Source organism: Quercus lobata, chromosome 8 (assembly GCF_001633185.2).
Source record: "Quercus lobata isolate SW786 chromosome 8, ValleyOak3.0 Primary Assembly, whole genome shotgun sequence".
Lineage (NCBI taxonomy): Eukaryota > Viridiplantae > Streptophyta > Magnoliopsida > Fagales > Fagaceae > Quercus > Quercus lobata.
In genome coordinates, this window is record NC_044911.1 from 51,842,251 (window position 1) to 51,858,222 (window position 15,972).

At 44.5% G+C, this 15,972-nt stretch overlaps 1 protein-coding gene across 1 annotated transcript; it reads right to left on the reverse strand.

Annotated features, from left to right (window-relative positions):
• Positions 1-1,014: 1,014 nt before the first annotated feature.
• On the reverse strand, positions 1,015-3,687 carry LOC115954417 (mitochondrial metalloendopeptidase OMA1-like). Its single transcript, XM_031072267.1, has 3 exons — positions 2,597-3,687; positions 2,313-2,485; positions 1,015-1,394 (listed from the first exon to the last, which is right to left on the reverse strand). The coding sequence occupies exons 1-3, from the start codon at positions 3,476-3,478 to the stop codon at positions 1,160-1,162; spliced, it is 1,290 nt and encodes a 429-aa protein (XP_030928127.1). The 5' UTR covers positions 3,479-3,687; the 3' UTR covers positions 1,015-1,159.
• Between the last annotated feature and the right edge of the window lie 12,285 nt (positions 3,688-15,972).

Here is a 15,972-nt window from a genome sequence, read left to right on the forward strand (position 1 = left end):
CTTGCCATGGATAGGTTTGCTACTATGGATTTATATATAGAAATTAGATTACAGGTTCTAATTAATCTATTATTCCAAACGGTAATGAAAAATTGTCCATGCCAGTTTTTTTTTTTTTTTTTTTTTTTTTTTTTTTTTTTAGTTGTTAGTTTTTTGAATGGCTTTTATTGGTTTACAATATAGTTGCAAGGTGGATTACCGCAACCATTGTTGTTTATCATCTACAGTAACACCTATTTAGCATATTATTCTGGAAGCCAATCGTTAGCATGATACAAGTCGGCCTATTGATATGATTGTGGGCAAGACCCAGTGCTACTTTACCTAACAAGAGTTTCTCAAAAGTAAAAACAAAAAACAAAAAAATATATATAACTGTTAGGTACCGGTGGTTCCTAACGGGGATGGATAGAAATTATAGGGGGATTGATGGGAATAGTAAGGAAATTGACTTAATTCGAGGTAGTCACCCTTCATAGAGAAAGAGAGAGATGCACTAATGCACTAAGAAGTTGGTTTATTCTTCATTTCATATCTTATCTTGGATTACAATTATGTATTTATAGGAGACTAGCTCTAATCTCATTGGCCTACATGGCCTCATCTTATTGGTTCTATTATTCCCCATGTGCATTAATAATTCCAACATATGCTAAATGTGATTAACATGCTTGGAATTGTAACTAACTAACTAACTAAATCTCAATACAACAATCATTATCCATATGCTTATAGCATTCCTAACAATAACCTTTACCTTACAAGAAAAAAACTGTTCAAGTTTTAGTTCTGAGTTTGTAAAAAAAATATCTTAAAATTTACATATTTGTTTAGAGTTCTTTGAGGATTCCCCAAAATATTTATAGAGAATCTCCAGGCAACCTAGAGACTAGAGACAGGTTCTATTATTCGAGAATTAGAACAAAATGACCTTCACTGTTATGATCTATTTTTGTGACTAAGCAAAAATAGTATCAGCTAGCTTGTAATGGCTTAAATCAAAAGAATTCAATAAAATGAAAGACTAATGAATTCATTCATACAAGTATGGTTGGTGGTTTATACTTATGATTGAAGAATGAATGATAATATGTATAATGCATCTCCAATTCATTTTCTTAAGCAAGCACAGCATTATGATTTCCATTACAAAAGCATTCTAAACAAAGCTTCTCACCCCCTCACCACCTTTCACTTCCTCGTACACAGCCAACGCATTGTTCATTACTTTGGGTTTCTGTAGCAGTTTAGCCCTCTTTATTCCAGATGGGTGAGTCGATTGGATACCACCCTCGCCACCAAGCTTCCTCTCATATACCATGGGTGCCACTTGAGGGTTATATCCAGCAGATGCCATTAACATTAGCCCAATGTAATCTGCTTCCGCTTCTCTCCTGTAAAGGAAATAAAATGTAACATTGTTATGATTTGACATTACAAATAATTTCCCATATTTTAACAACAAATTAGTGTTAAGAAAAAATCAAGATAACAAAATTTAGAATTTCATAACAATATCAATTATAGACACTGGGAAAGAAATTTAAAGCACATGCATATAGGTTTTATTTGATCAATAATAAGAAAGAAAAAAAAAAGGAATTCCATATAATAATTATCACCAGTCCACAGCATAAGAAGGTTCCAATTCATCTGCAAATGCAATTATAGATCCTTATAAAAATAAAAATAAATAATAAATAAAAAGCAAAATCTTAGCTTTCAAAGCTCATCCAAGTAAATAGAAATCATTCCTTTGGATTCACTAATCTATATGGAATCTCAGGAAACTAATGCCTAAGGAAGCAGGCCCTCTTAACCTGTAGATAACAATTGAGTTTGGAGATATGAGTATTACCGAACAGTGTCTGTTAGTGACACTAGCATAGCATCCTCTTTACCTATCAAATATATATATATATATATATATATATATACATATAGCATCCTCCTATCCTTCAAATCTGCTTAGGTAATTCTCATCTACACAATGAGGAAAGCCCTGACCCTTACTAATTATGGAAAGATGTTTGAGAAACTTTCTCAGTACAAGGTCATTAATTAGCAGCGTTTTTTCGAAGAACTAATTGATTATATATGACAAAAATAAAATGTCCAGACAAACATGCAAAAGCCTAGTGTAAACTTTAATTCCTAATTTCAAATATAAAATGCAGCTTCTATCTTATTCTTTAAACCAGTTACATAGTACATACACACCATGAATTCAAGGGGAGAAAAACAAAATGCATTCAAAATGAATAGAGAATGACTAAAACTGTTAAACATGAGGATCAAGGAGAAGAAAATACCTCCTGCTCATAAAATTGGTAAACATATCTTGAAGCTTTGCAAGACCATCCACATTTCCTCTTGAAGTTGAATCGCCATTTATAAGAGCATAAATAAGAGCAATCAGAGAGGAAAGCATCAAGAAAAGCCTCACAATACCTTCTGCTATATGCCTAGCCACAGCATGCCCAACCTAACCAAAAAAGGGGGTTAATTTAAAACCAAAATGCACTATATAGTTCTCATATAGTTAAATCCAATAAAATTATGAATTCTGTAATTCTAAAGAATGACCAAAACAGACCTCATGCCCAATAATAGTTGCTAACTCTGCATCATTGTCTACAACATCAAGCAACCCATTGCAAACAACAATCCTTCCACCAAGGTGACAGGAAGCATTAATTTCTGGAGTATTAAGCACATACACTTCCCAATTTCTTTGGTTCAAATGTTTAGTAGCAGGTTTCCATATAAAGTTTCGATCCCGCTTTTGGCTATGCTTAAACCCTGCTTCAGCAAGAGCATCTTTAAAACCAAAATATTGTGCCGCTCTATTTCCAAAATCTCTACTTGCACCTAAATGGCCATTGATCTTGAACTCAGTTCCAAGCCTTAACCCACTATTCATTGCAGCAATGATCTTTGTTGCTACAGATTGTACCCGAATAGTTCTAGGGTCTGACAGAGGGAGTAAATTTCCTTTGTTTTCCTTCTCAAACTCCTGCCACTGATACTCTCCTAACTTATCCTCGATGTTTTCAACGAGAGCAAGATGAAACCTTCCTGTGTATGGGACTCTTTGTATTCTTGCACAACAAATAGTAGTACAAACCACAGAACCACCAAAGAACAAAGCAATCCAATTTCTTCTACAAAATCTCATCAATCTTTGTACGTGCATTGACCAATTCAGTGAATTCGACACTGTTCTTGCTTGGTAAAATCTCCTTGTGACGTGAAGAAAACGACATGTTTGATGAATATTACGTTGCACTCCTCCAACTCCAAGCAAGCCCACAGCAGGAACCACACTAAACCTTGAAAAGTTTGAACCCAAGATTGTAGAACTATTTGGCACGAACCGGCTCTTATTAGATGCACCAAAAGCTACATTTTTCTTTGAAAAGAAAGATGAGAGCGCATTGAATGTGTTTAACTTGGCTTTTGCGTAAGAAAACCCCATGAATAATCACTCAAAAACCTAGTAAATTGAGCAATATAATGGTGATGATACTAGTACAGTAGTACTAGTGTACTACTACTATATATACTATCTGTGAAGGAAAGATGATACCCTGGAGATTCTTGATGAAAAACTTAGACATCCAGCTCTAAAATTGGTTTCTTTAATGGTTGAATAAACTTAAAGACTCTGGTTTTGAACTTTGAAGTCGAGGAGATATGAAGGAGATTAGGCTAGAAGGTATACTTGCGGAACAAACAACATTCTGAATTGGGCCAAACGCATACAGGCCCAATTTTATAGGAATAAGCCCGTATCAAAATTGAAATTTATGGTTGGATTTTTATTCCAATCATTTACCTTAATGAGCTGTTATTTTGTACTATTTAAAAAGGGGAAAAAGTAAGAAAGCCTTATAGGTGTAATCGGAGTCCACTTCTTTTTTTTTCCCCCTAGGCCGCACTACTTGAACAATTGCAGATATGGTGGAGGATAATCTTCTTTTGCCTAAAACTTCATTTTTATGTCTATGGACTATGGACTATGGGTGTATGGCCTGTGTGTTACAGCTTAAAAAAGCTCCTTAAATTTTTCTCAAAAAAAAAAAAAAAAAAAAAAAAAAAAAAAAAACTCCTTAAAGGAACTTTAAGAACCTTTTTACTAAAAGTTGTCATCCACGGGAAGAAAGGCGAAAGTCTTAAAGAAACTGACAACAATGTATATCCAAAATAGGCCTAAATTTCTTTGTTAAAATGGAGACCTCCTTCGGGTGCAATGTACAAAACACAATATGATGGGGTTGTGTTTAGTGAATTGGGAGAGGCAGGTATTGGGGTCATGGTTCAGGATGCTAAGGGTGAGGTAATTGCAGCATTAGCTGAAAAAATCACTTGCCCTGGTTCTATGGAGATGTTGGAAGCCTTAGTTGCAAGATGGGCTGCAAAATTTATTGTTGAATTAGGTATCTCTTGTTCTGAATTTGAAGGAGACACGGAGGTGGTGTGCAGTGCGTTGAGGACAGTGAATTGAGGTCACCCGTCCATCGGTCATATTGTCAAAGACACTTTGTCTATTGTTGGTTCGCTTAGAACTTTTTCTTTCTCTCATACTAGGTGGCAGGGTAATTGTATAGCTCATACTTTGGCTAAGAGAGTAATCGTTTCATTTCCTTTAGTAGTGTGGATGGAACATGTTCCATCTGACATTCATCAGCTTGTTATTTTAGATTCTTCAACTACTTAATAAAAGTTTTTGGTGTTGATTCTCAAAAAAGTAAAAAATAAAAAAAATAAAAAGTTAAAATTCAATTTTGCTAACGTAGGAGACATCTTTATTTTCCCTCAGAGGAATCCTTAGAATTACCATTTCTTAGCTTTCAATTTGCCTCTAACCATCAAATGAAATGTGAATAACCCATCCTCCTCTCTTTAAAACAAGGGGCGCTTCTAGTTTTGTCGGTGCTTGAAACAATTTTGTCTTCTCCATATTACTATATCTCTAGAGTCAACAATTTTATATGAGGAAGTACTGATCTCAATCACTTGATGTTGTTACTCTTCAATTTTCTATTGAGGTCTATCTTATAGAGGTACTCAAATTGGATCAGTGATCGATTTCTAGATTTTGTTGTAAACCTAATTGGTTACTTCCAATTATAGAAATCAATAGTTCTAAAATAAATTTATTGACTAAATGAACGTTTTTAGTGGCTTAATAATGTATAATAGCAATATTCCCTTGTCAAATATCTTTCCTTAGAAAATATTTCCTTTCAAATGTTCTGGCCTTTTAAATTATGAGGAATTCAACAACTTTCAAATATCCTTAAATATACTTTCTCAAAATGTGTATATATATATATATATGTACGGCACCGAGATCCCAGGACCATGCAGGCCCTGGGCCCAGGCCCATGCAGGCCCTGGGCACAGGCCCAGCAGAAAGGTCCAGTTACCCTGCGCCCTTCTTGAAACTGCCTTAGTGTACAAACAAGTTTAGGGTATTGAATTCCAAGAGGTGATCGGTTAACCGTTCCCGGTCAAGTACACGAGTCGTGCTCGGGAAAATGTGATATGCACGGGAAACTGAGTTGCTGAACATAATCGGTCAAAATGGAACCAAGTTCCAAGATCATAAATGCTGCACCGCCCTCTCACCTAAACATCCACTTTAACCAGATAATATTGGACCTTTCAGTAGCATTAACGGTGACTGTAATCATAATCCCCCCACTAACCTTGGCTATAAATAGAAGAAAGTTGGGAGAATGAGGGGTTCAAGAAAATTGAGAGAAAACAGTCAAGTGAGGGAATACCAACTGAGTGTTGCTTTGAGTCTCTCTGCCGAGAACGACCCATAGTAGGAAATCCTTAAACCCATTACAAATAAATTGTGAGCCCAAGTGATCAAAGGCCCAGAAGTCTTATACTTGGTTCCTACAATTGGCGCCCACCGTGGGGCCCTCCTACTAAGCTGTGGTTCGACTGAGACTCAAACGAGGAGAATGTCTGAGGAGCATTCCGGAGAGCGTGCACCGAGTGGCTCCATAGGATCTTCTCGGGGATCAACGTGGAGGGAGAGAAGGCAGAAACGGTGGGAAGATAGGGAGTACCCAAGAGGGGAGAAAAGGTCCGGACTAGGAGAAGGGTCGGCCCAGACACACCGGACGGTTTCAGGCGTCTCGGCGCATCGGCAGTATGATGATAGAGACCGAGAGCTAGAGCGGTTGCGCAGACTGGTAATGGATTTAGAGCTGGAAGCAAGGGGTTGGCGACATGAAAGGAATCGCAACCCCCAGCAAAGGAGAAATCAGGGTGAGGGCTCCAGCCGATCTGGTACGCAACGATCCCGAGACCGATCACGCTCCCAAGGGTCACACTGGAAACCTCGAGAACCACGTCTTCAGCGGAGCCGCTCACGGTCGCATAGTTACGATGACCAAGGATCAGAATCGCCGGAGGAACGACAGCACCATAATGCCGCAATGGACGCCATGAGCCGAGCCTTGCGGATGGCAGCCCGGTCTCCATTCTCTGATGAAATTGAGCGGGCTCCAATGCCGAGCAGATTCACGCGACCGCCGTTCAATTCGTATGAGGGGAGGACAGACCCCGTGGAGCATGTTAGCCATTACATCCACATGATGTCTTTGCATGCACACAATGACGCATTGATGTGTAAGGTATTCCCCTCTAGTCTCGGCTCTACTGCACTGAGATGGTTCAATGGGTTGCGGAAAGGTTCTATACACAGCTTCGCCGAGCTGATTCAAGAGTTCGGCAGCAGGTTCGTGACCTGCAGCCAAGTGCAACAGCCAGTTGACGCACTACTTTCCATGAAAATGAGGGTCGGGGAAACCCTACGGAGTTATGCCAGCCGATACTGGGAACTCTACAACGAGATTGGTGAAGGAAACGAGAAAATTGCAGCAAGCACCTTCAGAATGGGGCTCCCCAAAGATTCCGAATTACGGGAGTCACTGACGAGAAGACCCCCAGAGGATATGAGGCAACTGATGAGACGCATAGAGGAGTACAAATGCCTGGAGGATGACCGGCTGCAGAGCAGGGGGAAAGCTCCTTTAGTGGGGAGATCTCGGCAAAGCATTTTGCCGACAAAACCGAAAAGAGAATTCAGAATGCAGGAACCGGAGGTGCAAATCGAAGGGGTTAATGTGGCGTTTAAAGAGCCCGTGCACAAAATCTTGGAACGGATCAAGAACGAGCCATTCTTCAGGTGGCCAAACAAAATGGGGGGCGACCCATCTCGGAGGAACCAAAGCCTATACTGCACCTATCACAGAGACAAGGGACACACCACCGAGCAGTGTCGGGTATTAAAAGATCATCTTGGACAGCTAGTGAAGGCAGGGTACCTGAAAGAGTTTGTAGCAGATTCCATTGACCGAGAAGCCGAGCAGGGCGCCCAACAAAAAAGGAACCCCCTTCCACCACCCCTGGGGGTAATCGAAGTCATCTATGCCGCACCAAGAAGAGCAGCAGCGGCAAAAAGGGTATTGACAGTGGCTTACGCGGGGGAAGAATCATCCAAGAAGAAAAAGAAAGTTGGACGGTTGGCCATCTCGTTCAGAGAAGACGATTTGGAAGGAACGGTCCAAGCTCACGACGATGCTTTGGTGGTGACAGCCCGGATAGGCGGATTCCTGGTGAAGAGGGTGATGATTGATCAAGGAAGTGGGGCTGACGTCATGTACCCGGACCTCTTTGAAGGGCTCGGGTTAAAGACCTAGGATTTGGCGAAGTATGACGTGCCGTTGGCCTCGTTTGACGGGAGAGTTCTAATTCCCGAGGGGAAAATCTCTCTCCCAGTGGACATGGAAGGCAAGGGAGTTATAGTTACATTCATAGTAGTCCGATCATTCGCACCATACACTGCAATCCTGGGAAGGCCGTGGATTCACGCCATGGAGGCTGTTCCGTCCACCCTTCACGTGAAAGTAAAATTTCCTACTGAGTATGGAGTTGCCGAGGTAAGGGGGAACCAACAGGTGGCGAGGCAGTGCCTTGTCACTGCGGTCAGATGGGAAAAGGAACAACTCGGTCAAGCTGAGCATGCCGAGAAAGAGAATTCGTAGCAATTACAGAAACCCCAGGGGGAAATTGGGGCGGACGTTGCCGAGGAGGTGCTGAAGGTAAGAATTCTTCCTGATACTGACAGATATTTCTAGATAGGTACAAGCATGAATGACCGGGAAACGGTAGAGATGTTGTTGTTCCTGTTGCAGAACATAGATGTTTTCGCATGGAACCCGTATGAAGTGTCCGGCGTAGATCCCGAGTTCATTGTCCACAGGCTCAACGTGGATCCATTATTCCCCCCGAAGAAGCAGAAACCGAGAAGAGCATCAAAAGAACACGTCGATGCAGTAAACCTGGAGATACAGCGGCTGAAGGAGGCCGGAGTCATAAAGGAGATATTCTTCCCGAAGTGGTTGGCAAACACTGTCGTGGTGAAGAAGAAGAACGGCAAATGGAGAGTTTGTGTGGACTTCACAGACTTGAACAAGGCATGTCCCAAGGACCCATTCCCGATGCCCAAGATTGATCAGTTAGTAGATGCAACATACGGGCACCCGAGGATGAGCTTCCTAGATGCCTTCCAAGGCTACCACCAGATTGCATTGGCGCCCGAAGACCGAGAAAAGACAGCATTTATCTCCCCGAATGCAAACTATCACTACGAGGTCATGCCGTTTGGATTGAAGAACGCCGGGGCCACGTATCAGCAAATGATGACGAGAATGTTGCGAGAAAAAATTGGATGCACGGTTGAGATTTATATCGACGATATGGTGGTAAAAAGCAGGATTGAATCACAGCACACCGAAGACCTCCGGGGAGTATTTGAGATACTACGTCAGCACAAATTGTGCCTGAATGCCGAGAAGTGTACATTCGGGGTGGGGGCTGGTAAGTTCCTAGGATATCTGATCTCTACTCGGGGAATAGAAGCTAACCCCGACCAAATAGAGGCCGTGAACCGCCTCAAACCACCAAGCAATCCCAAAGAGGTGCAAGTGCTCACTAGAATGTTAGCCGCCCTGAACCGATTTATCTCCAAGTTTGCCGATCGCTGCCGGCCGTTTTATCAACTTCTAAAAAAATGGAAGGGGTTTCGATGGGACGAGAGCTGTGATGAAGCTTTTCGAGAACTAAAGGAATATTTGGTAAAGGCACCGAGGTTGACGGCCCCGGAGCCCGGGGAGGATCTGTTTATGTACCTTGCAGTCACCGAACATGCTGTAAGTGATGTATTGCTAAGGGACCGGGGAGTGCAAATGCCAGTGTATTACGTGATCAAAACCTTAGTTGATGTCGAGACAAGGTACCTGCCCCTTGAGAAGTTAGTTTTGGCCCTGGTGCACGCCACGAGGAAGTTACCACATTACTTCTAGGCACACACGGTGTTCGTCCTCACCGAGTATCCATTGCAGTCACTGTTAAAGAGATCTGACTTCACAGGGCGGATTGCCAAATGGGGGACTCGGTTGGGATCGTTTGACATAAGATACCGACCTAGAAGCTCGGTGAAGGGACAGGTTCTCGCTGATTTCATCGCAGAATTCACACCCAAGAACGAAGGCAAGGTAATCTGTAGTGCGGAGATTCTCCCGTGGAGGGTATTTGTGGACGGCACATCAAATGCTATGAGGGCCGGGGCTGGTATTGTCATAATCACCCTTGAGGGTATACGACTGGAACACTCCTTCAGATTGGGGTTTAAAGCCTCGAACAACGAAGCCGAGTATGAAGCCCTACTGGCCGGGTTGAAGGCCGTATTGCATCTGGGCGCAAAGGATGTAGAGATCTCCTCGGACTCTCGGCTGGTTGTTTATCAGATCACTGGGGACTTCGAGGCTTGGGACCCTCAAATGAAAGCTTATCTAAGTACGGCAAAGCAGATTATCAGTCAGTTTGGAACGGTGAAGATATCCCAGGTAGCCCGGTCACAAAACAAGCACGCTGACTCCCTTGCCACGCTAGCCTCATCAGCCACCGAGGACACGCCACGGCTTATCACGATAGAACTTATAAGGGAGCCAAGCATCTATGTGAAGAGTGTTCCCGACCAGGCCGGAGTAGAGGTTGCGCAGGTAGCAATGGCTGGTCCATGTTGGATGAATCCGATCATAGATTTCCTTGCCGAAGATAAAGTTCCAGAGGATGAGGCCGAGGCCAACAAGATTCGCCGGATGGCTCCCCGGTACTGGCTGTCTTCGGACCGAAAGTTGTACCGAAGGTCCTCCGCAGGCCCTTACCTCTTGTGCCTACATCCCGAAAAAGTCAAAGAGCTTCTGACCGAGCTGTATGAGGGAGTGTGTGGCGGGCATGCTGGGGGACGATCTTTAGCACACAGAACAATGACACAAGGGTTTTGGTGGCCACAGATGTAGAAGGATGCCGCCGAATACGTTCGGAGTTGCGAACAGTGTCAAAAGCACGCCCCAATGATCCATCAGCCTGCAGGACGTCTAAACCCTGTCAGCAGCCCGTGGTCGTTCGCACAATGGGGGTTTAACATCCTCGGGCCGTTCCCCCGAGCACCGGGGAACCGCCGTTTTGTGTTGGTGGCTGTAGATTACTTCACAAAGTGGGCTGAAACTGAAGCCTTGGCTAATATCCGGGATACTAACGTGAAAAAGTTTGTATGGAAAAACATAGTTACAAGATTCGGGGTGCCGAATTCGCTAGTAACAGACAATGGGCTACAGTTCAACAGCAACGCTTTTCGGACCTTCTGCAGCGAGCTCGGCATCAGGAACAAGTATTCAACCCCGGCATACCCACAAAGCAACGGCCAAGCTGAAGCAGTAAACAAGACTATTTTGAACGGGCTCAAGAGAAGGTTGGATGGGGCGAAGGGAAGATGGGCAGAAGAGTTGCCCAGTGTTTTGTGGGCTTACCGCACGACCCCCAGGAGATCCACGGGGGAAACCCCGTTTTCTCTAACATACGGAACAGAAGCAGTGATACCAACCGAGGTGAGTTTATGCAGTGCACGGGTCGCCGGTTTTGACCCCGTCCAAAACGCCGATCTGATGATGGAGCATTTGGATTGGCTAGAAGAATGCAGAGAGGCCGCGACCGTACGGCTCGCCGAGTATCAGCAGAAGCTGGCCCAAAGATACAACCAAAATGTAAAGGGGAGGGAATTCAGTGCCGGGGAACTAGTGCTAAGGAAGGTAGTAGGGAACATGCGAGACATGGCTGCAGGGAAGCTTGCGCAAACCTGGGAGGGACCATACAGAGTCACAGCCATCGCGGGTGCAGGGGCCTACTACTTGGAAGACCTTGACGAGAGGCCGCTCCCCCGACCATGGAACGCCAACAACTTAAAGAAATTCTACGCATAATCATCCGTGTAAGACAGAACTTGTATTCCATTGAAATTAAGAGCATGATGAACTTTTTTGTAAATGCTGTTTTCGGCTACGTGACCGCACACCAAGAGAATTTCGAATAAATCTCTAAGGACATAAACATGACCCTCGGCTCGATCAAAATCGCCGAGCAGGTGGAAACCTTACAAATAAATCTAAGGACAGAAACCTGACCCTCGGCTCGATCAAAATCGCCGAGCAGGTAGAAACCTTTCGAATAAATATCTGAGGGCAGAAACCTGACCCTCGGCTCGATCAAAATCGCCGAGCAGGTTTAAACCTTACCAATAAATGCTCTAAGGATGAAAAACCTAGCTCTCGGTCAAGCTAAAATCACCAAGTAGGTTTAAATCTTACAAATAAATGCTCCGAGGACGAAAACCTAGAATCATCAAGCCGGATGAAAACCTAACCCTTTACAAATGCAAAGTCCATTAGCTTTCTCGGATCCCCCAAGGCACCGCACAACAGGTTTTGGGGGTATCATTCCATTGAGCGGCAAGAGCGCTAGCATGATTCAAGCAAAGCATACAAATAGATATAAATTCATTCAACAGATTGAAGCGGAAAAAGAAAACGAGCTAACAATTAAATAAGTTAAGGCAATTGTTCAGTCACCACAACCCGATGACATAGGCAAATAAAACCAACAAATTAAAAATAAGATAATAACTAAAAGTAAAATCAGCTGGGTGGTTGGGTCGGCGGTGTCATTTCCTGCTGGACGGCCACGGGGAAAGACGGGTCTTCGCCGAGAAGTTCCTGCATAGTTGGGACGCTGGTGGCTTCCATTTCCTCGGGCTCGGCGTGGGCGTCAATTTGTTCGACCAGCTCCCTCATACTGGCCGTCTCCTCCTCGTCAATAGCAACCGGGGCTTCCTGGGCGGCAGGTGCAGGGCTCGGATACGGAATTTGGCCGGGGTCTCTCAGATGCGAATCTTCGGGAACTCCCATTGCTTGGAGAGCGGCAAACCACCCGGCCTCAAAACCCATATTCCGAGCCCGAGCCACCACCGGCTCTGCAGAATTCTCGGCATCAGCGAAGCCTACGTCGTACCACTTTTGCTCCGCGGCTGCCAAGTCTGCCCTGAGGTCGGCTATCTCATTGGCGTTGGAAGTGTTAAGACTGATGGCTTCGGCTAACTTGACCTCCGTCTCATTCTGCTTGGTCAGGAGCTCCGCATACCTCTTCTCGGCCAATGCCCGGTTCTTCTCCGCGGCAGCAGCTTTCTTCTCAGCAGACTCGGCAGCTTTCAGCTTTTCCTTAGCCGATTTCACCGCTGACTCACGTGCCCCCTTCTCGCGCTCGTTTTCCTCGGCAAGATCCCGTGCCCGGGCAGCCACAATGTGAGCCAGTTGAGCGGCCTAGCAAGCACAAATGTTAGAAATGAAGCAAAAGGAGATCTGTATGAAGGAGTAGATAGACAAAAGAATTACCGCAATGGCGTGCCACTCTAACCAGCGCCCCACAGATTCCTCGGATCCATCCTCGAAGGCGTGCACATCATCGAGGAGTAGAAGACCCTCGGCCAGCGTCTGGGCAATCCGGCCACCCTCACCCTTCTCCCACATCCGCACGCAGGCGGTAGAAGGCAAAGGTTTTCCGTCCAGCAGGAACTTAGGTTTCCACGCTGGGGCCACCTGGGAGGAGGACGCAACCCCCGCTCCAGCCTGGGTTTCCGGCTCGCGGATAACAATCCCCCCTGCTGGTTGGGGAGGAGTATGCACGGCAGAATCCCCTAGGTCGGTTGAGGGTTGATCGGTGACCTTTTGTTTCTTTTTGGCTCGCCCTGCCTGGGAAGATGGTGGAGGATGAGACACCTGACCCCGACCCTGAGAAGGTGGTGGCTGGTTGGGTTGCCAGGCACCGGGCACGAACCGGTCTATTGTCAAGACCTTCCTAGATACCATCCTTCCCCCAGGTTGGATAGCTTCAGCTAGCAAGGCAGCCGCTTCTATCACTTGTTGTTGAGGCACGGCGGCTAGATTCTCGGGAATGGGCTGCTCTTGTACTTAGTCTTCTTGCTGTATGGGTTCGTGGGCTCTCTCTCTGAGGCGCCGAGATACCCGTTCCGCGGACTCATCTCGCAAGGGAGCTAGTTCGTCCGAGCAAATGAACCGACGACCAAATTCCCTTGCCTCCCCGGTGGTAAGTGTCGGCGGCAAAAAGTTGACGTACCGGACGTCTATGTATGATAGCAGGGGGCTATCAACTAATAGTGCCTGCTTGAAGGGCTGCCAGGTAGAGTAAACTGGCTCTACTCCGAGGATCAAGTGCGAAGCCCGAAGTTGTCCGTCCCAATGCACGTATATCTCGGAACAGAGGATGAAGTTCAAGTCCTTCGCGTGGACGGCTCTGATGTCCTGAACAAACACTTTGCCGTTTGCAAAAAAGCAAGTATTGCATTAGTCTCTAAGAATAAAAATTTACTTCAAAAAGAAGAACAGGAGGAGTGAAGGAAAGCGATTATAGCAAGGGGATGGTACGAACCCACTTCACGCTTTGAAAGGGGGCAAGGGATGTCCCCGGCAAACCAGTTGCCGCTCACCCGAACGAACTCCCCGGCGGAGTTCCTGTTCGAATCGGGCAGGCATGATATCAACCGTACCCGGGTATCTCTTGTCTTTAAGTAATAGTTGGAGGATTTGTTTCCACAGAGGCTGTACATTTGGTTAATCATGGTGGTTTAACTATAAGTTAAAGGTGTAGTTCAACTTACTGACGCAGCTAACTACCCGGTAAAAGTTGGGGGGAAGCTGGTCAGGACACAGGCCGTAGTAAGAAAGTGTGTTTATCAAGAGGGGATCCACGGGGAATCTAACCCCACCTTCTAAAATTGACATCAAAGGAAAGAAGGCTGTACCCCGCCCTCGGTGGAGTTCAATATCACTCTCATGGCAGTAAGCCACATCCACGTCATCGGGAATATTAAATTTACTCCTAAAGGTGGCCAAAGCAGCCGGGGATTCTAAAAGGTAAGAGTAACCCATCTACAACGCCTAAAACTACAAAAGGGAACTTAAAGAAATAACGCTGAAGGAACAGGAAGAGGAAGAAAAACTTACTTTGGGTTCTAAGGAGGAAAAGAACACTGGGCAAGCGAGTAAGCGCACAGAAATGTGGTCGGCAGAGAGTAAGCACAAAGAAATCTGAGGCGAACGAAAAATGAAATGATGTTCAGAGGGGGACTATTTATAGAGCCAAAAAGAAGTAGGGGAAGAAGAAACGCTTAATCAAGCAATAAATGGGCACAATTTACGAGCGACCCAGCGAATGCCAAACGTAACTGATTCACGCGCCGCTTCGGTTCACGAACCGTCAGGTAATAATGACGACTGCGCCTGGCGCCGTGAAACGGCGCGTCTTTTGAGATGAGTATTAATGAGAAGTCACAGTCATAAGTCCCAAGCTATAAGGCTCCCGAGGTCAAAAGGCCCAGGCAGCTCCTTGATTCTTCTCGGTAACCGAGTATGAATCAAGGGGGGGCTATTGTACGGCACCGAGATCCCAGGACCATGCAGGCCCTGGGCCCAGGCCCATGCAGAAAGGTCCAGTTACCCTGCGCCCTTCTTGAAACTGCCTTAGTGTACAAACAAGTTTAGGGTATTGAATTCCAAGAGGTGATCGGTTAACCGTTCCCGGTCAAGTACACGAGCCGTGCTCGGGAAAATGTGATATGCACGGGAAACTGAGTTGCCGAACATAATCGGTCAAAATGGAACCAAGTTCCAAGATCATAAATGCTGCACCGCCCTCTCACCTAAACATCCACTTTAACCAAATAATATTGGACCTTCAGTAGCACTAACGGTGACTGTAATCATAATCCCCCCACTAACCTTGGCTATAAATAGAAGAAAGTTGGGAGAAGGAGGGGTTCAGGAAAATTGAGAGAAAACAGTCAAGTGAGGGAATACCAACTGAGTGTTGCTTTGAGTCTCTCTGCCGAGAACGACCCATAGTAGGAAATCCTTAAATCCACTACAAATAAATTGTGAGCCCAAGTGATCTAAGGCCCAGAAGTCTTATACTTGGTTCCTACAATATATATATATATATATATATATATATATCCTTAAATACAGTTTCATTTTGGTACGAATTCTTTGGGCTATAAACTGATTTCATGTCTTGCCAATAAAAGTAAGAAAAGATAGAAAGAAAGAGAGTGCATTTCTTCTATTTCAAATACTTACTTGCCTAAGTTTATTGTTAGTTCTCTTATGAACTTTTCATTCTTTCAAGGGCAATTCAGTTGCTCATGCTTTAGTCAGGTGAGTTAGGCTTTCTTTTCCCTCGATAGTTTGGATGGAGTCTATTCCTAAAGACGTATTAACTTTCTTATAATCTCTATTTATTTTTATGAACTTTTCCTTCTTTCAAGGGCAATTCAGTTGCTCATGCTTTAGTTAGGAGAGTTAGGCTTTCTTTTCTTTCGATAGTTTGGATGGAGCCAATTCCTCCATACGTATTAATTTTCTTATAATCTCTGTTTTTTTAATAAACGCAGCTCCGTATTGAGTATCCAAAAAAAAAAAAAAAATACTTATGCCTATTTCTTCTTACTTAAAAATAATAATAAAATATTTTCTT

What these genes read in the sequence shown, in the direction of transcription:
- LOC115954417 (XM_031072267.1), bottom strand. Translation starts at nt 3,478, where the DNA reads ATGGGGTTTTCTTACGCAAAAGCCAAGTTAAACACATTCAATGCGCTC. An exon ending in CAACTATTATTGGGCATGAG is followed by an intron (nt 2,486 to 2,596) that starts GTCTGTTTTGGT and finishes TTTTTTGGTTAG; the next exon opens with GTTGGGCATGCTGTGGCTAG. An exon ending in ACCAATTTTATGAGCAGGAG is followed by an intron (nt 1,395 to 2,312) that starts GTATTTTCTTCT and finishes TTTCCTTTACAG; the next exon opens with GAGAGAAGCGGAAGCAGATT.